The 24,969-nt window shown below is 53.4% G+C and overlaps 2 protein-coding genes across 7 annotated transcripts in view; both read left to right on the forward strand.

The window, feature by feature from the left end:
• HOXB3 (homeobox B3) overlaps nucleotides 1-24,969 on the forward strand; it is a gene marked incomplete at its 3' end in the record, with an annotated part of 53,954 nt that overhangs the window by 22,240 nt on the left and 6,745 nt on the right. For 3 of the 6 annotated variants that reach the window (XM_082373170.1, XM_082373169.1, XM_082373174.1), the window contains exon 2: nucleotides 8,295-8,472. Of the gene's footprint in view, nucleotides 1-52; nucleotides 101-6,937; nucleotides 7,981-8,294; nucleotides 8,473-17,291; nucleotides 18,120-24,969 lie in introns of those variants that run through there. The other 3 variants (XM_082373171.1, XM_082373172.1, XM_082373173.1) reach the window with 3 other exon arrangements.
• HOXB4 (homeobox B4) lies at nucleotides 809-6,815 on the forward strand. The gene is made up of 2 exons (XM_082373225.1): nucleotides 809-4,473; nucleotides 5,312-6,815. The coding sequence occupies exons 1-2, from the start codon at nucleotides 4,017-4,019 to the stop codon at nucleotides 5,608-5,610; spliced, it is 756 nt and encodes a 251-aa protein (XP_082229351.1). The 5' UTR covers nucleotides 809-4,016; the 3' UTR covers nucleotides 5,611-6,815.

A 24,969-nucleotide genomic window follows, 5' to 3' on the forward strand; every position in this document is an offset into this window, starting at 1 on the left:
CGGTTTTCGGAACACACAATACTGGACGAGAGCGAGCTCGTCGGGGGCCGCGCGGGCCCGCGGGCGGGTTGGCGGCCTGGAGGGCGCGGGGAGCGGCCCGGTGAGTACTCCCGCCCGCGCCCCTCCGGGCCTGGCGCTACTCCGCGCCGCTGGCGGTGCGGGCCGCCGGGGCTCGCCCTCCCGGCCTCAGGGTCTCCCTCCCTCGCTCAGTCCCTCCCTCACCGCCGACAAAAGGTAGCCGATGCGACGCGGGCTGGGCACGCCTGGGACGGCGGAGGGACTGAGCAGCGAGAGGTCACTCCAGCAACCTGTGGCTGCAGGGAAAAGGCGGCCGGCGGGCCAGCGAGCCACCGGGAGCTCCGGGGAGGTGGCTCTGAACGCGGGTGGAGCCTTGGTTCTTTCTTATTATTATGCGTATTGATGTTAGTGCTCTTCGGGGGTGGAGGGAGAGGCAGCCTCCTGCTCTGAACCCCGTCTTGGAAGTCGCTGATAAACCAAGTCCTCCACCCATCGCGGTGGGACTGGCTGGGATGGGGGGTGCGGCGCCACGGTGGGATGGGCAGGTGGCGGCTCTCAGCGCGCAGCGCTCTGTCCCCAGAATCAGCCACACACAGCCCCGCGGGCTCTGCTTCCCATCCCTCTCTCTTGGGGTGCTTGGGGCACCTGGACCGCATCTCTTGAGAAAGTGTAGAGCAGCAGAGAGGCCCCGGTGGCCAGCGCATTGGCCCTCCCCAAATTCCGAAAAGCGTTCGAGTTGGACGGGTTTCAGGGAGGCGAGCTGAGAAGGACAGGAGGTATGGGGTGGGGGAGGGGCCTGGCCAGCTGGAAAGGGTCGTGGAGCCCCTCACTAAAGTGGCCCTTGACAAGACTTGGGAAAGCCCCTGCTTGACGCTGGGGGGCTGTTGGGGGTCCTATCCACACATTTTGTCTGTGGATCCAGGGTCAGGTGCCAGTCTCCCTGGGTGCCTAAACGGGGTTCTGAGATTACTTATTGGACCCTCTCTTGGCAAAGATAACTACAATATTTGTGTGTGTGTGTGTGTGTGATTTTTCAAATATATGTGAGTCCAGTCTGGCTGGGAGAGTGTTGGTGTTAGAAATCAGGCCCGGAAGCCAACCTTGGTAAACTAGATTTGGGACAGAAAATCAGAGGGTCTCTGGGCTTAGCTGCTGGTAGGTGGAAACTCTCCTCCTATCCACCTGCAAGGGTCCCAGGACTAGGGATGGGCAGAGACCTTTAGAGTATGGTGGTTAGAGGGTTGCTTTTTGTTTTGTTGATGTACTTGTTAAAGAAATTGATATTATTCTGATTTGTTCACTAGGGATGCAAGTATTCTTCAGACCTAGAGAGATGAATGGGGAGTCTGGGTGCAGAAGAGGCTTCTGTGAACCCTTCTCCTCACCCTGTGAAGGCCCTCAGCTTTCACAGTCTAGGACGCAGTTCCCTTCAGCTCCATCCTCAGTCTCCCAGCTTAGTAAATTCAGTGGTTACTGGCAGCCTCAGGAAGTCCCTTCAGAAATTCCAGATCCCCCAGGTTTCCCAGATCCCCATTTTGGTCCCACTGCCAGCAACCCTAGCAGGTGGCTGAATGAGCAAGTTTAGACTGAGAGAGCGTGCCCAGAGCTAGGGAGGTGGGGGAAATGGGGTTCCTCCTCACACTTTACCTATTATCCTCCTTTTCTGGCCCCAGGAGGTATGGGAGGTTGGGAGGGGCCGGAATATCATCTGGCTGCATCTTTTATGGTTCCTCATTGCCCTTCATTCGGAAATGAAACGCCTTTGATCTTTTCTCAGGTTGTAAACGGAATTGCCCATCATTAAATATCCGGGGCCCCATCTGCTTGGTCTCCCAGCATTTTTCTTTACAGCTGTTTCTCTCTCTTTTTACCATTGAATTTTTCTAAAAGGACTTTTATGACCCCCCCCCTTCACACCCAGCCGCCTCTCCCTCTTCCTTTTGCTGAGAGGCGCCTTGGAAAATATCTAGATATTCGTTTGATCGAAAACTAAAGGCTGCAAGGGGGCACGGAGTTGCCGATTGGGGTTTTGTTTCTTTTTTTAAAAAAAAAAAGTCCTGGGGGGAGGGGAGGGGCGCGAGGGCACCCAGAAGGGCCTGATTCTGACTATGCCGCAGCCTCAGGATGACCCTTCCTCCTTTTGTGCTTAGCTAATGTTTACATCTCATAATTCATGCGCCGCCGAGTTGCGCAGCGGCCCCATGGTTCGCGTCCCTTTGCGGGACCGGCAGCTTCTATTTCTAATAGAAGAGGAAGAGAGTTGAAAACCTTGTAATCGCAGGAATGGACCCGCAGTGACTTTTCCTGCTCCCAGACCTCAAAACTTGAACAAAACGAAATAAAATCGAAGCACTCAAACCACACCCCAAACGAAGGACGCGTGGAAAGTAGGAGAACTGGAAAATTTCTGGGCCAAGAAGATACATCTGTCTTCTGTATATACCCTGTAGATCCGAATTTGTGTAAGGAATTTTGTGGTCACAAATTCGTATCTAGGGGAATATGTAGTTGACATAAACACTCCGCTCATTTTTTTTTTCCTAAATGAGGACCATCCGGTGACTGACCACACGAAGACTCCTTCCTTCTTCTTTCTCTTTCTTTTTCTCCCTCAACTGCTTAGAGATGGAGGAATCGTCTACCTGAAATCTCCCCCTGCCTGCCCTTGGGAGCCTTGGTCCTTTTTCACTTCTCTTAAAAGGTTAATATTGTTGCTGATGTTTTATTTTATCCTCTCCCTCCAGCCCACCTATTCCCTATTTTGGGCTTAGGGAGGCTTCACTGAAAATCCGGTAAAAATGACTTGTCTTCAGTGTGCGAAGGCAAAGGAAATTTGCTTTTCAAACGGATGCAGAGGTCGCCTTTCCGTTTGGGTTCAGAACAAGATGCCCTGGAAACACACGATTACCAAGGGGTGTTATTGTGTGGGGATCACTCCTGTCTCCTATCCTCAGCATCACAAGGATGTGAGATTTCTGCTCGCTGCGCAGGCGGCCGCATTAGCGGCAATTACAACGTCTTGACGCCGAGGTTAGCGTTGCTCCGGTGCTTCTGGAATTAGCAAATTTCTATTCAACGTGCTCTCAAAAGTTGGAGGTTTTTTACTCCAGTGCTCATGTTTAGTGTGGGAAACCAAGTCGTTTCTCCCGGCTTGGGCCGCGTGGGGTAAGGGGAGGAGTGGATAGGAGAGAGACACAGACGGACTGACTGACACAGCCAAACTAATAGCGCAGCTAAATGCGATTTGGAAGGCGAGGTCTCCCCGAATTAGTGCATGAATTTCCTATCGATCCGCCCGCGGTTCCATTCATCTCTGACAAGTCCCTCCGTGCACCCGCCTGGTTGCTCCGATGCCTCCTCTCTCACTCCTTACCCCTCCCCGTGCGGCTGCAAAGAAAAGGCCCACGCTCAGTGCCTCTCCCCCGTGTGGGTTCCCCTCTCAGGCGGAGCCCCTAGTCCGTCCCTCACTTAACTCCCCCGCACAGACGCCGGGTGCAGGGGCTCCCCCTCGCCACGTCGTGAGGAGGGGCTGGGGCCCTAAGGAAGGCCTGGGGGAGGTGAGGCAGGACAGGAGGGGCCACACCCGGAGCCCCAGCTTCTGAGGGGATCCAGGGATTGCGCTCCGCCCAGCGCCCCAACAGGCCCTCGGGTGGCAACCTGCTCACTCGCTCTCCATCTCCCTCCCTCCCTCTCCCCGATCCTGGTGAGGAGAAGCGAGGAGGCGGTCGCCCCGCAGGAGCCCTATGTAAATCCTACTGTTGGGTGGGGAGGGGGGGGAAGAGAAGAAGGGGAAATAAACCTCTTTGGCTAGAGTAGGGTCCGGGTGAGCAGATTTCCTTATCCGGGAATCGCAGGCGGGGCGGCCATTGGCTCCGAGGATCACGTGGGCCCCTAACTTTGTTCACTTGACAGTAAGTAGGAGGGCTTTCGGAAACAGGAAAACGAGTCAGGGGTCGGAATAAATTTTAGTATATTTTGTGGACAATTCCCAGAAATTAATGGCTATGAGTTCTTTTTTGATCAACTCAAACTATGTCGACCCCAAGTTCCCTCCGTGCGAGGAATATTCACAGAGCGATTACCTACCCAGCGACCACTCGCCGGGGTACTACGCCGGCGGCCAGAGGCGAGAGAGCAGCTTCCAGCCGGAGGCGGGCTTCGGGCGGCGCTCCGCGTGCACCGTGCAGCGTTACGCGGCCTGCCGGGACCCTGGGCCCCCGCCGCCTCCGCCACCGCCCCCGCCGCCCCCGCCACCGCCCGGGCTGTCCCCTCGGGCTCCCGCTCCGCCGCCCTCTGGGGCCCTCCTCCCGGAGCCCGGCCAGCGCTGCGAGGCGGTCAGCAGCAGCCCCCCGCCGCCTCCCTGCGCTCAGAACCCCCTGCACCCCAGCCCGTCCCACTCCGCGTGCAAAGAGCCCGTCGTCTACCCCTGGATGCGCAAAGTTCACGTGAGCACGGGTGAGTGCGTGGGCACCCCTTCCCCCTCCCACCCCCGGCGCTTTACACCAAAGGGACCTCGAGGCATGGGGCGGGGTGGGGGGGGAGCTAGGGGAAGCCAATTGTCCCCGCTATAAACTCGCCATTGCCGGAGATTTACGGTCGCCTGTTTTCAGAGCCACATAATTACATCCCCCATAAATTTTTATGGCCTGGTGGGCCCCGCGCCTTTGAAGTCGGTTCCCCATCCTCTTTGCCATTCTCACCAGCGACTTTTTCGCCAGGGAGATGCAGTCTCAGTGAAATTGGAAATTGGGGAGGGGTGTAAGGGGGGGAGGAGAAGGGGGAGGAGGTAATCTGTATTTAAGCTGAGAGTTGAGTCAACTCCCTGTATTTTTTTTTTTTTTTCCTTTCTTTCCTCTAGTCTGGCTCCTTAGCTTGAGAAGTGGGCAAAAGTTTTTACTGGGGGCAGGCACTGCTTGGAATCTGAGCAGAGAGGGTGGGAACTAACAGAAGAAAGGTTTAATGAAGCCCCCTCCCTCTTTCACCCCTCATTCTCCCATCCCGGGCCCCAGGCCACGTGCGGGGAGAGAGGAGCGATTAAAACCTTGTGAAGATTCCTCACTCCCCCCAGACACCCAAACAACAACGTCGTGACCACACAATCCTCCAAAACTTAGAGGTCTCTTTCTCTTCCTGGGGTCCCGCTTTCTCTTTCATCCCCACCCCCTCCGGAGGAAGAAGAGGTGGCGGGAGAAGGAGGGAGGAAGACACTGTGTTAGCTGGAAGAAAGGGCTCTCCCTCCTCCCTTTCGGGGCAATAAAACTTTCTCTTTCTCCCTCTCTTTGTGTGTGTCCAGTAAACCCCAATTACGCCGGCGGGGAGCCCAAGCGCTCTCGGACCGCCTACACTCGCCAGCAGGTCTTGGAGCTGGAGAAAGAATTTCACTACAACCGCTACCTGACGCGGCGCCGGAGGGTGGAGATCGCCCACGCGCTCTGCCTCTCTGAACGCCAGATTAAGATTTGGTTCCAGAACCGGCGAATGAAGTGGAAAAAAGACCACAAGTTGCCCAACACCAAGATCCGCTCGGGTGGCACCGCAGGCGCAGCCGGAGGGCCCCCTGGCCGGCCCAACGGAGGCCCTCCCGCGCTCTAGTGTCCCCCACGTGGGAGCCGCGAACCTCGGGGCGGGGGTGGGTTGCGAGCGCGGGGGGGGCGGTTGGGGGAGACGCGGGAGGGGACCCTGAGGCCTGGGTCCGAAAAAGCCTACCTGCCCTCCCCCCACTTTGTCTATTTACACGAATAAATGCAGAGGAGGGGGGAGGGGAAGCTTTATTTATAGAAATGACAATAGGGAGGCGGGCGAGGCCCCCCAGAAGCAAGGTTCAAGTCTCTTGCTTTCTTCCTTAAAAAAAAGAAGGAAGAAAGAAAAAGAGAAATAGGAGGAGGCTGCACTCCTCATTTTCAGCTTTGGTGAAGATGGATCCACGTTTCATCTTTAATCACGCCAGGCCCAGGCCCATCTGTCTTGTTTACTCTGCCGAGGAGAGGACGGGCCTCGGTGGCGACCATTACCTCGACACCCCGCTAACAAATGAGGCCCGGCTCGGCGGCCGCCGCCGCCGCCGCCTCTGCCGCCTCTGCCTCTGCTGCTGCCGCTGCTGGAAGACAGTCTGGATTTTTTTTCTTTGTCCCCCATTACTGAAACCAGCGAAAGCATCCTCTGACTGCCAGATAGCGCAGTGTTTTGGCCACGGTAACAAACACACGCACACAACCTCTCTCCCGCTCCGTGCCCGTTCACGAGGACGCTGGCCGCTCACCCCCTTCCACTGCGGGGCTGGGGTAGGGACCACAGCAAGGGGACAAGTGGAGGCGGGTGGGGGGATGCGTGCCTCGGCTACGCAGGAGCAGGGCAGGGAAATTGAGTCCAAGAGAAAGAGAGGACCCAGAGACCAGGAGGGCCTTCCTCTGGAAGGTCAAGCCGTGTCTGGCGGGGTGAGGGGCCAGTTGCGTTGTGGGAGCTGGGCACAACCCTCTGGCCAATCTGGAGTTGTACAGTGGAGGCCTGTTCCAGACTGAAAGTGAATGTGAAACTAGGAAATAAAATGCCCTTCCCACCTGGGAGATGAGGTTACAGAGACCTCTCCCATAGTTTATCATTGTTGCATTGATTATTATTATTATTATTAATTATTTTATGTCATGTGCGTTCTCTCTCCTATGCTCTTTCTGACATTCCAAACCAGGACCATTCTTAGTTCTGGGGCTGCCTGAGTCTAGAACCCTTTGTTGGCGTGAAAATGTGTGTCCTGTACAGAGTGACAATAGAAATAAATGTTTGGTTTCTTGTGACCAGCACGGCGTGTGTTTGTTGAAACCTTGATGTAAAGATGCAGATAAATGCCTCCCAGAGTATATTTTAGGCACCCCAGTCCATTCGACCGCACATTTATGTGGTTGAGGAATTTTTTCAAAGGATCCGATGGGAATTTGTATCTCAGAGGACTCCAAATTGTGGTGGCTGGTTTGTTTTCCTTTTGGGGTGGGTGTGTTTTGTTTGGGGCTTTTAATTTTTCCCCTCTAGTCCAAAAATGGATTGAAAGGACTGGGAGGGCTGACTCCAATCCCTAATGAGGGGAAAATGTTTCATTGTAGAACACAAGAGGCTTAAGTATGACAAAGGCTTTCATATAGTGATTTATTTGTCATAAGCAAATAAAATGCGGTTAAAGCTGTCTCCTTCTAGACAGACGGCTCTTTGCTTATTAAAGTTCCGAGAGAGGATTCTGAGCGGCCGGCCTCTTTCCTCCCGCGTAAGAAGGTATCGTTTTCCTCTGAGGTGTTTAAGGCTTTAATGAGTCTAATTTTTTGCACAGATGTTTCTGGGTGTTTGCAGGTTTTCAGAGTATTTTTATATTACAAAGGAGCTAGCCGGTGCCATAGCTCAAACTCTGACAAGCAAATAGATAATCAAGAAGACAAATGGCCTCTTTTGTGAAGCCCTGCTCCTGTATTAATTTTCATTTTCTTTCTCATAGAAAGTATCGAAAGTATGACTGGGGACCAAATAGCTTTCTGTCTCTGAGGTCCCAGTCACCCCTAGAATGGAGTGGGGGAAGGGAGGGGTGCAGGTGACCCTCAGAAGCTCTGTCAGGCTTGGGCCGCTTTGGGGCTGAGCCCAAGAGAAGTTCTATGGTCTGGGGGCTCCGGCCTCGGGGCTCTGGTCCGATGGTGGCTCCGGGTACAGCCATCCCGCCTCCCAAAAGCTCAGGGCTCGGGAGAGCAGATGCATTTAAAAGTCATTTTTCGGTCCCATCTCCCTTCAGAAAATAAAAATAACCAATTCCACCAGCGCGTTTTACTGTTATTTCTTTTGCATTCTTCCGGTGTGCAGCTCCCGGGCGTCTGAGGCTGTGTCGGGCCGGGGAGAGACCGGGCTGGGGTCCACCGCGCGGGAAGGGGCGTTTGAACCGCTCGTTTCGATGCTGTGGGGATACTGGTAGCAAATCGCCCGGAACTGGAGGTTGAGTGTGGCGAGCTTTGTTTTCAGTGGAATCGCGGTGTGATGTTTAGCTGCCAAGGGATGCGGCGGCCCTTTCCTTCTAGAGGGGAAAATAGTTCTTAAAAAGCATATGCCCCCCCCATGTCTCTATAGAACCAAATCAAAGCTGCTCTTAGGAAGGTATGAATAGAATAAAAAAGATTTCTATGGAGCTTAAAGTTCACAGCCATTCTGTGTAGACAAGAGCTAAGAAAAATGTGAGAATTATACAGAAAACCATTAATCACTTCTTTTCTTTAAATACGTATCCTCTCTCCTTTGTTATTATTCAACAGCAAATCTCCGCAGACCGGCTGTTGGGGGAAAAAAGTGTTAGCCGCCATTCCCGGATCTGCAAGGGGGAAAAAATTTGGAACCATAAAGCTGAAAACTTTTTTCTCTCAGTTTGGAAGAAGCCGTTCGTCATGAATGGGATCTGCAGAGTTCAGGCGAGAGGAGGCGAGAGGCTCAAAGGTAACAAAGCCCCGCCTGGGCTGGCTTTTTTTTTTAATCGTTTTATGAGCTCTTTTTACTAGGGAAAGAAGAAACACTCTCTCGCCTCCTTCTTTTTCTTTTTCAACTATCTTTGCGGGGTTTTTATGGTGGACGGTTGGTCAGGTTTGATGCCTTTTATGATGACAGATGCTTGGGTCAGGGACTGACACCTGGAGAGTGTTTGAATTGATTGGGACTGAGGTGTTAGGCACCAGAAAAACCCCAGAAAAGGTTGTTTACGAGGCAGCTCAGAAGTGCTTTCTGGTTTTAGAAAATGCAGGAGGGCCTTGGGAGCCCCAGCGTGTGTGTGTGTGTGTGTGTGTGTGTGTGTGTGTGTGTGTGTAGCAAGGTGAGGTGCACATGTAGCCCGTGGGTTCCGTGACTCTGCTTGTCTACACTGGGGGCTGGTGTCCCACAGGTCTGTTTACCGGTGAGCAGTTGTCACTGCCACCTCCTGGAAAAATGGAATGCAATTTTTGGATGGAATGCCCCAACCTCAGAGCAGGGTATAGGTGGATGTCTTCGGTTTTTCTTTTTGTGTCTAGGTTGGGATTCTAGACAAATATTTGCAACTCTCTGGAGCAGGAAACTGTTCTGTTCACAGGCAAGGTTCGTTGATGCCAGAATCTTCCTCTTCTTCCACTCTGCTCCCTTCCTTCTTCCTGGAGGCTCAGAGTTTAGTTTGGTTTCCTTTTGCTCTCTTGGTCTGGGGGCTCTGTTCTCCCCTCTGGGGCCCCGCTTCTGAGGGTGAGGGAGCCAGTGGGCTCTGCCTCAGACCAGAATGTGCTGGCCTTTTTTCCCTGGGGCTCACTGAGGCTTTGGAAGTAGGAGGCTGGCAGGAGAGAGAGTTCATGGAGAGGCCACGTTTTCTAGGCGATTAGCTCAGTATTAGAACCACAAAATGACCTCGGAAGCCCCTTGACCTCTCTGAGACTGGACATTGTGTTGGCTCTTGCCTCCTGCCCAGAAGGGAAAGTCACACCTCCGCAGGGAGGGGTCCTTGGGCTGTTGTATGTCCCATCTTCTCCACCCCCCACCAGCCCCCCCAACCCCTTCTTTGCTATCTTGAAATTTCTGGATTGTTTTTCTGTTACTGTCCATTGGGGAGAAAAGGAACAAAAAATTTTTTTAGCTCAGCTGGGGGAAGAAAGTAGGGTGCTGGTCTCTCTCTGTGCAGAGCTCCTTCCCTCAGGCAGACTCACCCCGCCATGCATGTCCAGTTCATCCCTCCTTCTTTCCTGTTTCGTTGGAGGGAGCTGAGGGAAGAAAGACAAAGGGAGGCAGATATGAGCGGTCCAGGGGCTTCAGAGGGCTAGGGGGACAAACCCCTGGGTTCTAAGGAGACAGAGGGCCCCCATTGTGGTTACTGTCTCTCGAGGTCTGTTATCCAAATCCACAAAATCTTAACCCATTTTCTTAAGTCCCTTTGTTTAGGAAGCTATTTCTGTAATCACTCTCACCCCCTTCCCCACTCCCCAATCCCACCCCAGCTATTCACAGAGCCCACGGAGTACCTCCCCACCAGAGGAGCAAGAGAGATGGGAGAAGGGTCAGTGCAGGCTGTTCTGACCATTGCCAGGGACAGCTGTGCCATGTTAACCAAAGTTTCCAGCAACTTTCAAGAGATGTGTGGAGGATTTGCTAAGAAGTGAACTCTGAACACAGAGCCTTTTCAAATCTATATTCTACTTGCTGTATCTTAAAAATCTACACCAGCAGCCATCCTCCTAGGAGGGGATAGAGACAAAGAGAGAGACAGACAGATACACAGACAGACTCCAGCTGGGAAGAAGGAAGTGTTCCCTTGAGTTAAGACTAGGAGAGAAAGAAACTTGCTGGGATGTATGTGGGGTGTTGGTTTGCATTTTGTAAATTTTCTCCTATGTCTTGGGGACTGTCTCAGGCAAGAAATAACTGGCGTTGGTTGGTATCCTCTCCTTTGTCCCTGGGAGGTTTAATAAATGCAGGAGCTGGAGACCTTGGTAAGAAAAGTGAGCGAGCAGAAAGGCAAGCTGGACTGCTCCTGGGATGAAAATATTTGGGGCGATGTACACCCATAACTCATAAGGGTAGATAACCAGTTGTGAGCCCTCTATAGGCCCAGGTGATAAAGATCTAGTCCCCTGAGTCTTTACAACCTGCTTTCTGCAATGTGAGGATTAGAGGTCCACCAAAGGGAAAGAGGAGGGAAACAATGGAAAGAGAAGGTTGGGGTTCCTTTGAGGGTTTCAGCCCCACAGGTGGGAACTGAGGGACCTTCCCCCTCCCTCAGTCCCAGACCCCAACCTCTGCAGAGCTGAGTGCTGCAGGCAGGCTCCCCAGCCCCTTGGGCTCACCATCTACAATTCTAGCGGCCACCCCTATCCTCCGAATCTTTGGACCTCTCTTCCTCCAGCTCCTGGGCCCTCACCACCCTCGCTCCTACTTGCACCGGTCTTGGCAGAGTAGGGCTTCTGGGTCCTGCCAGAGCCTGTCGCCGCCGGGGCAGCCCCAGCGCCCGTGGTGGGTCTCCCTGGGAAGCGGCGGCCCGGGAGGGGGTCTGGTTGGAAAGCGGAGTTGGGAAGTTTCCCAGCGTGAGTTGAGCGCTGACGGATTTGTGATCGGCAATAAAACAGGCGCGTTCAGATTCGTAAATCAATCTCGCCTTTCTCACAGTATAAACGTTCGCTTTATCGGCAGCAAGAAAGCACTCTGCTCACGCCCGGGCGCTTGTTTATTTGAACATGGACATTCCCAGGATCCGAAGAGTGTGGGCATTTTAATAGAACCTGCCCGGCGTGCCTTCGTGTCACTGGCTTTTCTTTTGCTCGTCCTTAAAAATAATTTCTCCGTTTCAGAGATTGCTGTCTTCCCATGCTCCAGCATATTCTCTCTCCTCTTTTCTCTCCCCCACCCCCTCACTCCCCACGCCCTAGTATTTTTCTTTTAGACTTTAGTGGACTGCTTTTCTCTGGGGGACCAGTTTTAATGGATTTCTGGCCAGGACCATGCAGGGAGTTGCCCTCATTGGAGCCGGGCGCGGGGCTGAATTCAATACCAGCCTGGGTTTTGTATCTGCACAATCAAAGCCGACCACCCCCCTACAGAGCCCAGGCCCGCCGGCGCCCCACCCGAGGGTCGGGAGAGGGATTCCGAGGGGACCAGGCCGGCCCAGTGCCCGAGGCAGGGGCTGCGCTGCCGCTACCGCTGGACCGGACACCACCCAGGAGTGGCGGTTTCTTCGGGGGTGGTTAGGGCACCTGGGTCCTCAACCTTCTCCCCATCCAGTCGCTTTTGGTTCAGACCCCTCCAAACAAACTGCTGGCGGCCCCTCGGCCCCATGCCCCCCTCCCCAAAACGCATCTGTTCTTCCCAGTCCACCGGCCGCTGCGGCTGCCCCAGAGCTGCTGAAGATAAGGCTGGGAGTGTGGGCGAGGGGCTCCTTCAGGAATGTCTTCCCTGCTTCCCTTTGCAACCCCATCCCACATCGTGGCCAAATACTCCGGTTCTGGGATTCTGGTCGTAACTGGTCTGCTCCTTCTGGCGCCAAGCTGTATGTGAAGGTTTGGGGGTATACTTTGTTTTGTTTTGTTTTGTTCATATCTGAGAGGAAGAAGTCTGTGTACATTTCTCTCTCTAGGCCAAGGGACTGGATTTCTCCTATCATCACCAGTGTTTAACACTTTAATATGCAATCCCCCCATCTTTTTCCTATTGATCTGTCTCCATTGTCTGCTGCTTGGAAGCAAGGAGTACTAACACCTGGGAAATGGGGACGGGGCTGTCAGGCCAACTTCAAAGCCTCTTTCTTCCCTTTCCCTCTCCTCCCCTCCAGTTCAAATCTCCAGCTGTCTTCACTGGTGTGTTGGGGGGTGGGGAAGGGCTGAGACAGGATGTGACATAGGTACAGAGAGACTGAGTGTCCACTTCTTTTGTGTAGGAAACTTAGTCCAGGTCTTTTGTCTCTAGAGCGTATTCTCAGTCAGTCAGTAGAATTTGGTTCCCTATAATAGTAACAACACAACGAAAACAAGTCCCCCTTGTGGTTACTCTCAACTCTGGAAGCTCCCGAGTCATCTCTTCACCCTGTTCCTTTTCTGCCCTTTCAAAAGGTACCACAAAAGATCTTTTTAAAAAGAGAATTAAAGCCAGAAGCCCCATTCTTTATACATATACAATCTGGACTTATGAAATGCTTCTTTTGAAGCTGGTCTCTTTAGAAATTTTGTTGGTTATTTAAGGAAGAGGGGGAGTGGGTCCCACTAAAATACCCTAGGAGTGAGAGAGAGAATAGAGTTGGGGGATGCAGAGAGAGGAACTGGTTGCTGAGAAATGCAGGGGCTTGGAGAAGGACTCTGCGCCCATCCCACCCCACCCCCCAGAAGCCCCTGCAGACTACTTCTGCACCTCCACGAACTAAGCAGAAGCAGGAGGAGAAGGGAGAGAGGAGAGGTGGGCTGTGGGTAAGTGTGTGTTCTGGGGGGGCTGGTTAGGGAATGTAGATACAGCAGATACAGATGTGAATGTGGGAGAGAGAACTAGCTACTATTCCATTTGTGGGTTGGGGGGAACCTATTTTGCAGGAAAATTTCTCCTCCTGAAGGGGAAGGTCATAGTGGTCCTTTGAGCCTGAAATCAAAAGACCCCCTTCCCCCTCCTGGTCACGTGATTCATTAAATAATTAATGCCGAGGTTGCAGAATAGATATGTATTCGTCAGGAAAATCGCAGGCTCGGTCTCCCTGTTTCTGACGTGCAATTCAACTGTCCTTTGAAAAACAAGCCTGTACCCCGAGAAAAAAAAGAGAGAGGGGGAGAGAGAGGGAGAGAGAGAGAAAAAGAGAGGGAGGCAGCAATAAAACAGCCCCGCAGCCGGAGCCACACCGCGGGCTGGGGTATTGTAAGTAGAAGGGATTTCTCACTACCTACCGTGTCTTATATGTCCATGTAAATTTATTGTTTGTTATTAATGTTATTGTCGTAAAATGTGACAAATAGCCATCTTCATTTCCTGCCATTTCTCTTCACACGGTCCTCTGTGTGTTTATACCCATTGAGGCATTGCATAGAGATTTTAGGAATATTCCTCTTCTCTATCTCTCTCCCTCTCCCTCTCCTCCAACCTTTTTCTTGATTTATAGCAATATGGGTGTCAGCTTCTCGGCCGGCATGCCAGCCATTGTGTGTGTGTGTGTGTGTGTGTGTGTGTGTGTGTGTGTGTGTGCGCGCATCTGCGTGTGTTTGTGAGTGAGTTGTGTTGTTTATGGCCATGTCTTCGATAAATCATTTCTCACAGAAAATGATGTGGAAGCTGGGCTATTTCTGTGGCCGGGAAAGAGTCACTCTCGGAGGCACTTCCTCTCTCTCTGCTCTGCTCCCAGAAGTTGGTTATTTCAGACGATTTTCAGTAATATATCAGCAGTTAACATGAAAGCTCTATAGCTGGAGGTCTTAAATTGCAGCATCTGTGATTATCAGTTAAGGTGAGATCTGTATAAATTTGGTAAACCAGAAATGCCTCATTGGCATATAAACCCAGTCAAAGACCACAACCTAATATAAAAATTATGTTTGTGAGCCTGATAGAGCCAACATTCCTGCAGCAGCAGACAGAGCTTCATTTTTCAGCGGTTCCCCTCCAGGAGTTTGGCTGCTCTGACGCCGGCTGTGGGTAAAGAACCCAACTCTGAAGGCAGAAGGAACCTGGGGGCAAGAGAGGTGGAGGCAGCGGAAAAAATTACTGAAGTTGAAGGCAAAGATTTTTGTAGTCGATGGGGACCAAGTAGAGGTCCTTTGCAACTGGAGAGGGCTGGAGGGATTCAGTTATAGTATTAAAGCTTAACCTATAGGACTGATGTATTGAATATATGACAGGGAGCTGAGGGTGGGGAAGGAGCTACCCAAACTGGGGGAGACAATGAAGGCAGAGGCTGAAGGGCAGTGAGGGAAGCTGAAAGCTTTGGCTCCCCATCCTCCTGTCTAACAAAACAAGGAAGTGAATTCACACCCCAGTAGCCTTCCTTCGACCTCCTGAAACAAAGAAAGTTTCCTCAGCAGTGAGGGACTATACGTGTCTGGGGCTAAAGGAGGGAAAAGTTCTCTAAGTTGTTCTAGAAAAGAAATGTTCCAGGAATCAGGTGGTCTCAGAAAGTCGGAGAGTGTTTCAGGACATGGGGTGTGTTCCCCTCACTAAACCCCCATCCAAAAAGGGATTAAATGGGGTACAGATTGGGAAGGGGAGAGCTGGTAACTTTCCCCTCTGATTTCACGTGGAGGTCTGAGTACCTCCCCATTAGGGAAGGGTCTGCTGGTAGAGAGCAAAGCCAGAAGCGGCTTTTGGGGATATTATGCGCTGTGCCCCGAAGTTGTTATGGATGAGGGACAGACTTTGCCAAGTTCGGTCAGGGCTGCTAGCTTCTCCTTCCCTGGCTGGAGCCTGGCCAACTGACTTTATAGCCACTATTATCTGTGATACTTAACTCTGCCTGCTAGTGTAAACCTTTGAGCAGGAAAATTAGTGATGCCGCGCCCAGGTGTTAATTATTCATGGCATCAGCTGCGTCCTGGAGTGGCGGCTTAGGCCCCAGTGCTGGCGTCCAGGAGCTCACTCCCATGCTCTCCTCCAAGTGGGCGCTGAGCCCTCTTCTTGTTAACAGGCAGCTTTTAGGGTGGGTGGTAGGTGAGGCCTCCTAATTTGGGAGTCTGGGTTGAAAAGGGTTTAGGGAGAAAGAGGAGGAAAAGGCCAAGACCCTAGGCTGGGATGGGTGGGGACATTACCTGGCCTCACTAAAAGGGCCTGGGGAGAGTCTGGAATCAGGGGCAGCTTTGACAGGGCTGGAGATCACGGGGCGGGTGGGAAGGGCCGGAGGAGGCAGCAGAGAGACCTGAGGGATAGCGGGCTCCATACCCTTCAGGCCCCCCACCCTTGGGTGTTGAAGAATACCACACACACTCAGTGTGGGAAGCAAGGATTTCCTTCTCCCTCACCTGGAAAGTGAAGGGGGGTAAATGTGGAGAGGGTGAGTTCACCCCCAATCCAGCGCTCCAGAATTTAGGCCAAAGTCTTAGAATGCCGGAGAGAGGGGGAAAGGATTAACTCTTCCTTGGAGAGGAAAAGGGACATGAAGGGTGGAATGGTGGGTGTTAGTAGCTTCTGAATTCAACCTGTTTTGGAGGCTGGGGAATAGCAGGAGAAGGCTGAAGGCTGTGCTCCTTGGGACAGGCCAGAGCCAGTGGGGAGAGCTGGGAGCCAATCTCACAGGCCCCTGCCCCTGTGATTCCAACTCCTCCCCCCTTCTCCATCTCCCCTCCTCCTGCTGCCTCTGCCTGTGACGTGGAGGCCTGGTCCCCCCGCTTTTCCTCTCCATTCTCTCAGCCCCGTTCAGGTCTTTGTCTCTTCTGGCCCTTGGGATACCCCCTCCTCTTCCCTTTCCCCAACTCACATGCAGACTCTGCCCAGGAGACAAAAGCAGAGAGACCATCCCTCTCCACCATTATCTTTTAGTCAATCGCTGGCCCCTTGCTAAATCTCCCTATGTGAGGCCTGATGCCCTCCATCCAGGCATATAGGCCTACCCTTCAAATCAGCAAGTTTGTTGTTTTTTTTAAAATATATGCATTTGGTTCATTTAGCTATGAAGCACGCTGCTTCTTACCAGTTCTGCACACACACGCACCCCATTTGCTTTTTTGCTGTGCAGGAGATGGGGTAGAATATATTTGATGGAAGGGGCTTTAGGAAAGCTGCTGACTCTGTCTTCTCCCCAGACGCTGCTGGTGTCCACTTTCTCTATATAATTATAGTGTTTATCCCTGTGCCTTTAAGAAACTGGGCTGCTAATGCTTTAATGAGCAGAGGAGTTAGATAGAAAGATGAGGAGAGAGAGGTTGAAGGAAAAAGAGAGGGCCCAGAGAGAGAACAAGCAGCAGGATCCCTTTCTGAGGGGGGAAGTCAAGGCAGAGGCCAAGGAAAGGATGACAGGGAGAATGGAGACAAAGGCCACTCAGAGGGGCAGGGAGGTTGTCCTGGCAGAAGACATCCCACAACTTGGATGGGTACACAAACACACTCACAAAACCAGAGTTAAGTGAGAAGGGAAGTGGAAAGGAAACCACTCACTTTGCCCCCTTCTTTGTAGAAGAAGATGTCTCCACGGCAGAAGGATGGGTTCCCCACCCCCCGCCAAAAGGACAGGGCTCTGAGGCCAAGGGCTCCACACTGCCCAGAGGGGCAGCCTAATAAGTGAGGCCAGAAGTGACTTCTGGAGACACTCCTAAGTCCTTAGCAAGGCACAATTCAAATTCACTTAAGACAAAGAGAGAAGCAGAGTGTGAGAAGACAAAGGGACTGTGAGAAAGGGACAGAGACCACAGAGAAGGTTAGAAAAGGCAGAGAGAGAGAGAGAAAGGGAAAGAAAAGGAAGGGAAGGGAAAAGAGAAGAGAAGAGAGAAAAACAAATAGAGACAGAAATGCAGAGAAAGAGCCCATCCCCTTGCGGAGGGGGGGTGGCGGGCACAGACTGAGGAGAGGGCTGTAGGGTCTGGAAGCTCCTCTAGACTCTGTGCTTTCTTACAGGCAGCTGCCCAAAGCCGAGGCCATCCCAGAAACAAGGGGACTAGAGTAGACCCTGGGGGGTGCTAAATCAGGTGTGAGGCAGCTGGGGTAGGAACTGAAGTGTCTGGAATGGCCAAGATGTCTTGGGCACTTCAAACTCCTCTTCCACCACCATCTTCAATAACTTAAAGGTTGGAATCTCCCAAAACTGAATCCCTGGGGTGGGGTGGGGTTGGGTGGGTGGGCTGGTGGTTGGTGTCAGTCTCTCACACCCAGACCCAGGGAATCCTTCCTTGGCCTCTCTCCCCCTCCTGGGTTTGGTCTCTTCTTTCCCTCTTCCGGGACAGGGAGAAGAAGTTGATCTTCCAGCAGCCTGAGAACTTTCCCTTTCACCTCCAATCCACATCTCCTCCCTTGAACCCCACCCCCACCCCAGTCTGAACAAACGGATGCTACCCTCGCTTATCTCCTCCCTCCCCGATCTTTCTGGAAAGAAAAGGGAAAGAAAGTTCCCACCAGCCTAAGCAGCTTTAGACAACTCCAGGGAAAATGGAAAACGCAAACCTTTCTCGCCTCTCCAATCCTCCCATCACCCCCTGGCCGCCGCTGGGCTCTCTCCATCGCGCCCCCCATCCTCCTGTCCCGTCCTGCCCACAACGCTCTCCCTTCCCCTCCCTCCTCCGCCGAGCCGGACATATGGAACCCATTTCGCCGGTGACATTGAAGAGCCGCTGCGCGCCCGCCTTCCGCCATGGCGCCCCCGGCTCCCCGCGCCTCGCCTCGCGGTGCCCCCAGCAGACGCGGCTCCTCCCGCCCGGCCGCTCGGCCCGCTCGCGCAGCGAAGCCGCGACCCCGCTCCGCGCCGGGCCCGCCCGCCTCCCGCAGCCCCACGCGGGCCGGCCGCGCGCCGCTTCGAGGGCCGAACAAAGCGGCGGCGGCGGCGGCGGCGGCGGACTGGGGGCGCGCTTCCGGACCTCTCCCCGCGCCGGCCGGCGGGACCGAGATGCGGCCGGCCGCCCATCCCCCAGTGGCGCCCCGGGATCCGGGCCCGGCCGGCCCCCCGCCGCTGCCCGCACCCTAGCGGAGCCGCACAGGTAGGTGTCGGTGCCGAGAGGGCGCCGGGCCGGGCTCCTGGTGGAGAGCAGGGGGGTGCCTGAAATCCCCGCCCCCGGGTCGGGAAGGAGGACGATCGGAACATTGGAAGACAGAGGTGGGGGCGAGTTAAAGAGGCGGTGCGGGCGGAGGGTGCGGGGCAGTGTGGAGGAATGTGGGGTGTGGACAGCACCCGGTTAGGGCCTGGGGAGCGCTCCCGCTCAGGAAGGGCTGCAGACGGTTGGAGGCTGCAGACGGTTTTCCGCGGGAGTTGGGAGCTCAGGGTTGTGCGGCGAATGTGAGGGGCATCTGCTGGGGTGGGGGGTGGCTGGGCCCTGCTCCCGCAGTCCAGTTGCCACCTATGGCCAGAACCTTCTAGCACCTCGAGGGTTATTTGAAGCTGAAACTACAAGGGGTTGCGCTGAGGCCGGGTGTTAAACTGAGGAGGTAGGAGAGGGGGTGATTTATGGCTTCAGAGAAGATGTGTTTACTCCCTGCCTGCTCTGGAAACCAAAAACCAAAGAGAGCAGAGGCGGGAGAAGCCTCTCTCCTTGGAGTGGAAGGCAATGCCAGGTTGATTCGCTGGGATTTATTTTCCCAGATGTGGGGAGATGGTGGGAACTGTCCCTTTGCCGGGACAAGATGTGAGGTATAAGAAGAGTGTGAAAGCACACACACGTAGATGTGTTTTGTGTATTGTGTGAGTGCACATTGTGTTCAGGTTGGGGTTTGTTGGGTACGGCATCGCTTTACAAGTGAGCACACAGGTAGCCAGAGGGGGGACTCGGTGTTCTCAGGTCTTGGTACCCTGGCAAGGGGTAGCTCTGGACACACTTTGCCGCCTTGTGCCCTCACCATAGAGTAGTGCTCCTTCAGCCTGTGCTTTCTTTCCTCCCACAGCCACGCGCAACAGCGCCCACCTGGCTTGGTCCCTGGCCCCTGTGTGCCATCTGCCCACGCTGCCAGATACTCACTTTGAACCTTTAACTTTGCCATGGGAGACTGAGGAATTAGTGAGCACAGCTAGGTGGGGAGGAGGAGGAGGAGGAGGAGGAGGAGGGGAGGGGAGGAGAGGAGGGTGGAGAAGGGGAGGGAAGGGGAGGGGAGGGGAGGGTGGAGGAGGGGAGGAGAGGAGGGGAGGGGAGGGGGGAGGGAGGAGAGGGGGAGGGGGAAAGAGGGGAGGGAGGGGGGAGGGAAGGGTAGGGTAGGGTAGTGGAGAAAAAGGCCTGCAGTGGTAGGGGATGTTGGTTTGAGGCTGGCTTGGGTGCCACCAGTACTGCTCAAACTCCCCCAAAGTCTGTTTGGGAGGGGACGGGTGAGCACAAAGGGGAACAGAGCAAAGGAGCCATGCAGGATGATGGAGGTGGGGAGAAAAATATTTTGACCCCCAGATAGTTATTTCCACAGGCCAACTGGTGGCTCTTGCATTTCTGTCCAGACGCCCGGCTTTGCCTGGAAATTGTTTTGCATTAAATTTTCTCAGCCACAGAATTATCTTTCCTCGCCTCCAGCTAAACTTGCATTTTTCCACCAGACACTTGGGCCCCGCACCAATGAAATCTGAGAGGAAGCGGCTGGGCCCTAAGTGGCTGTAATTTAATTGATTTTATCATAAATCATCAACTTGATGAAGAACCCGAGGTTTCAGTGAAGTAAATTGATATTAATGGGAGTTTCTTGAAATGCAAACTCCCTGAATTGTTGGGGCATCTCGAGCAGGGGAGGTAGATTACATGTGTCCCAAGAGCAGAGAGCCTGGACCTGGAGCCCAGCACAGCTTTAGGGGGTCAGGAAAGCAAGCTGTGAGGGGCAGCTGCAGGCAGACCAATTTCTGTAGGGGAGAAGGCAGAGAATGGAACTTTGTTGGGGAGGGAGCAGAGTCTGATTCCATGAACCCTGCTGGCAGTCTTGGGAATGCTGGTCTCCCAGTTGGGGGAGGCAGTTGGGGAAGCTGGTAGGTGTGTGGGCAGTGTTGGGGGTTGGTCGGGTGAGAAGGCCAGGCTGGTACAATGGGTGCATTGACTCCTGGTTAAAAATTGTCAGGTTTAAGCCTTCCTCTTCTAATTACACAAATTAATTATTTACTGCTCAGGTTGCTGTGTCCAAAAATAGCACTTTTGATTTGAAGAATACCCACCCCTGACACAGAAGAGCAGTAAAAACCAGTGCACCAGCCTCTGAGGGGACAAGGAGGACCAGGAGTGGGGCTGGTACTCAGTTGTGGGGGTGTAAGCATTTAAATCCCAAGCGGAAATAGTCTGCCTTTGGCCAAGATGGTGCCCATTACTGTCTGAACTCAGTTTATTACTGCTTATTGTCACTCACTTTTACATCAGTACACACAGAACCACAAACTGTCAGCCCAAAAAAGGGACCTTGGAAGATCATTTAGCCCAAGCCCTCCCCTCCACACAGGATCTGGCTTTACAGAAGGGAACAACTGAGGCCCAATGAATTCTCTGCTTCAGAGCACACAGCCAATCTGGACCACCTAGAATCCAAGCCTCCTGACTTCCAAGCCTATCCCAAGTATGACTTTAGACAAACCACTTCCTGGCTCTGGACCTCAGTTTATCTTTGACAATGGTAGGGTTGGACAGGACACTCCCTGAGTTCTTCCCAGTTCTGACCTTGAGTAACTCTCTAGTGCTTAGGAGCAGCTCCCTTTTGTGTCTTGGAGTTCTGTGGGCATCTGGGTATAGGTCACTGCATGCATATTTGCAATATACAGGGAGTTTGCATATGCCCAGAGCAGTGCATGGTCACTCAGACTGGCTCTAAGAAATCCATTGGAATCTGGACCATTCCTCCTCCTGAAGGTGTCCTTATTCTCAGCAAAGGAGAAGCCCAGGCCTAGAGCAATGGAGATAGAAGGCAGTGGGAGGGGCTAGCTGGGTGGGTTGGGCTGGGATTGGCATTTGGAGGGGGTGCTAAGGAAGGAGGGGCTCAACCTTTCAGAGAAAGGCACTTTCCCCGCCAGGCATGGGAGCTGAGGCTGGAGTTGTTGGCAGTATAGCCTAGGGACTGATTTGTGGTTTCAGAATTTAGATGCTATGACAGCAGGCCGCCACCACCACTACATCCAGCCTGATCCTGACCCCTGGGCCTTTGGGCCCCCTCTTCTTGGGAGAGGACACACACAGGCTACCACAGCACTATACCAGGTCTCCTTCCAGAGCAGCCAGGACAGAGAAGGCCTGCAAGGTGGATGACCCCTGTCCTATTCTTGCTCTTATTTTCCATCTCTTCTCCTAACTGGGAAAAAATAAAATAAGATTCAAAAGAGATGGGGGCTTCTCGGAAGTTGCATGGTTGTGAGAAGGGAGATTTCTTGTAGGATCAGGGATATGAGGAGGCCAGCAGAGGAGGGGAGGCTTCCAGGCTGCCTTGGGAAGTGTGGTCAAGGATATGAATTCTGGTGGAGGAAGTGGGAAGAGATGAGAAACAAATTTATCTTTGGGGTTCTGGAAATCAGAGTCTCTGGCCAGATAATCCATTTCTTAGAGCCTCACCCCAAACCCTATTTGAGAGAGAGAGAAAGAAAAAAACCAAAAGGGCCGGCAGGCCCAGATTCTGGCCCTATCCCATTCTGACTTTTTATATTCAGAGGCAATTCGGGAGGCCTTCCGCTGATTGGTCGTTAATCCGGTGAGTTATTGCCTGCTGAACAGAGGTCACTGGGAGAGACATCCAATCTGTCAGGAGAGACCTGCGCAGTCCCTCGCAGCGGGCTGGGCCCTGTTCCTCTCTTGTCTGCTTCTCTGTTCCTTCCCCAGCAAACCCCACCCCACGCCCACTCCCACCCTTCCCCAAGCTGTCCAAGATTTTCCCCTCTCCTTCTTGCCTTCTCCACTCTGCCCACCTTTGTCTCGACATCCGCCGGGGTGGGGTTTGCCAGGGCAGGACAGAGCTTCTAGATGAGGCGGGACCCCCGATTCAGTCAGGCTCATTCCCATCCAGGCGCCGCCAGCTCCCAACTCCCGACTTTGCCTTAAGCACCATCAGCCACTGGCGCGGCCTCCTTGGTCACCGAGCAGACTTTGCAAACCCTCGTGGCTACCCTGTTTTGTCCTGCCTCCTTTTCGCGCTCCCACGCCTGGGGTGAGGGGAGAGTTCAGCTCGGATTTTTCTTTTCCAATCTTAGCGGCCGTTTTCTTCTTTCAATCTCAGCTTCTACTGAGCCGGGTCTACACGGGCCTCCGCCCAGGCTCGGAATCTTCTCGTTTCCTCAGCCCCTTTGTTCCCTCCCGCTCGGGCATCTTAGAGAGGTGGGAGTTGGGGATCCAAATACCAAGAGCGATTTGCAGTAGCAATTCCCATTTTACAACACCCAGCTTGGAAATCTTTATTAATATTTAAAAGCGATGGAGATTCGGGTGTGTGTGTGAACTTTTCACGACTCTGCCGAGGCCACAAAGTTGGGCAGTGAAGCTGGAAGAGTGTGGGACTGGGAACCCAGACTGGACCAGAAAGAAAGAGATCGCTAAAAGCCTTGCCGCCACCCCCCTCCCCGACTCCCAGGTCCCGGCTTCTCAGGGAGCCCGGCGGGCCAGGAGAATTTGGGGCTGGCTGAGCTGGGGGCTTGGGGAAGGGGGAAATCCTTGGTCATCCCAAGGCTGATATCAGAAATCGATTTTAAGGGAGCCAGCCAGTTTGTCCTTATTGAGAGGAGAATTTTCGTTTGCTCTTTGATGGTTTTTGGGGGGAGAGACATGATCCCTGAAGGCCTTGAAGGATGGGCGCCCAGTGATCCCTCAAGGGGGTTTTAAGGGCCCGGTCCCCTGGTACCGGGTACAGATTAGGAGTGGGGGAGGGGAGTGCGGGAGCGAGTGTTCTAGCTCTGGAGAAACTGAATCTGAGAGGAAAGAATGTCTAGGAAGGTGGACATTTTCTCTGATTTTTGCCTTTATTATTAATTTCTGCCCTTATTAGATTACACTAAGTTACCTGTGTCTTAATCTTTCTCTCAATTTTTCTTTTTCATGTTCTCTCCCTCTCTGTCTCTCACACATGGTAAGTTGCTCAAGTTTCCCTCCTTGAATCCAGGAAGAGATTGTTCCCTCTTCTCTCTCTAGTCTGCGCCTAAATCACGACTTCACTGTCAGGGGTGATAAATCCCTCTCTCCTCCTTTTCCAGACCTCAAAGTCTTCCCTCAGACCCCTCTGGTGTTTCCCACCCCAAGGTCCCTGCCCAGGCTCCTCACTGCCCCTGCCCTATCCCCTGAAGTTTGGAAGGTCCCCAGCCTGCAGCAACACCTCAAACGAAATGGGTGTCCTGGGGTTGCCAGTTCTACCATCCACCCGCCACCTTCCCAGCCCCAAACAGGGGCAATTGGCCAGACAGAAATCTCCGAGAAAGGGATAAAAAAGGCAAGAAAGAAACCAAACTGGGATCTAATTGCGTCCCAAGCATTTCGAATAGGCTCTGCTCTCAGAATTCCTTAAGAAGCCCCCACCCCATTTCCTACCACATTTGGGGGTACGTGTGCTCTGAAAATCTTCTCCAGGTTAGCTCTCTTCCTTCCAGCCCTCCTTTTTGCTCCTACCCCACTGCACCCCACCTCCTTGTGTAGCCAGAGGGGACCACATGAGTTGAAGCTCCGAGAGGGGAGGGGTCCCCTGCTGTCTCTGGAAAACTCCTCTCCCCCTCTCCCCTCAGCTTAGCTTCAGGCCGATCCTCCTGCAGGCCCGCAGCTAGTTGTGTGCCCCCTGGGCTCTCTTTTTATTCCTTGGGGCAAAGCTGTGCAGTCCCACAAGTGAACAGGTCCTCCTCTTCTCTTAATTTCACAATGACCTTCTCTAGCTAGTGGTAGCAAGGGCTAGGAGAGTTGGAGGGTCTGAGGTACATTCTTGACTTTTTAATTTGGGGAGGAAAAGACCCAAAGGTGCTGTTCTCTAAAGCCTCTAGAAGCCACCATGGGCAAGTCCCTGACCCACCAGGCCCAAAGCTATATAAGGTCCAATCCAGCAGGTCTCTAACCAGGGTCCAGCGATCTCAGGACAGACTCTTTGTAGCCCTGACTGCTTTCTCTGAGGGTCCTGGCTTGAGCACCAGCTCTGGGTCTGGCTTGGGCATTTTCTTTTCTTGATACAACTAATAAATACAGAAAATGGCTTCCACCTTCCGTCTTCACCTCCCCACCACACTTCCCTCAGCCACCAACTCTCTAGGTAGGCGGCAGGATCCTCAGGACATCACAGCGGGAGACTCTTCATGCAGTTCCTTGCTGGAGGGTAGGGAGGCCATGGGTCCCCCCCTCCACCCCCATTCAGCAGGGCCCCAGGAAACTGGCTGCTCCAGCCCACGAAGCCTGACTTAGTGGGCCTGAAAGAAGTGGGGGCCGGAGGAAGCCAGGGACTACCCCCTACGAGAGTAGATAGTAGGACCCTTTCTCAGCCCAAAGAAAAGCCTGTGAGTGGGGAGCTATGGGGTGTGAGGGAAGCTTTGCCAGACACAGCCACCCTCTCCTGGAGGGGAGACAACAGCTGGAAACCATCTCTCACCTTTGTTCTCCCAGTCCCTTCTCTCCTGGTGCATCCAGATGGGAGAAGGCAAAAGCCAAGGATTCTAACCAGGAGGTCACAAGGTAGTGGCTGGCTCTGTCTACGGAGAAGTTAAGAGAACAAGTTTTCCAAGCTGCCTTTGTAGAACAGAGAGACTGTCGGCCTTCTATTTTATCCTCTAAGCCCGAGTCAGCAGTTCGGCGGAGTTGCAGACACTCCTGCTTTTGGAAAAGTCCTGGTGCTCTTTTTGTCTTTTTCCTCCGCCAGGAATGGCTCTTCCCCACCCCCGCCCCAAATCTGCAGACACCTACATTCTTGCCTCCTGTCTTCCTCCTACAGGCCTCCTCG

This window comes from Balaenoptera borealis, assembly GCF_965194805.1.
Source record: "Balaenoptera borealis genome assembly, chromosome: 20".
NCBI lineage: Eukaryota > Metazoa > Chordata > Mammalia > Artiodactyla > Balaenopteridae > Balaenoptera > Balaenoptera borealis.

What these genes read in the sequence shown, in the direction of transcription:
- HOXB4 (XM_082373225.1), top strand. Translation starts at nt 4,017, where the DNA reads ATGGCTATGAGTTCTTTTTTGATCAACTCAAACTATGTCGACCCCAAG. An exon ending in CAAAGTTCACGTGAGCACGG is followed by an intron (nt 4,474 to 5,311) that starts GTGAGTGCGTGG and finishes GTGTGTGTCCAG; the next exon opens with TAAACCCCAATTACGCCGGC.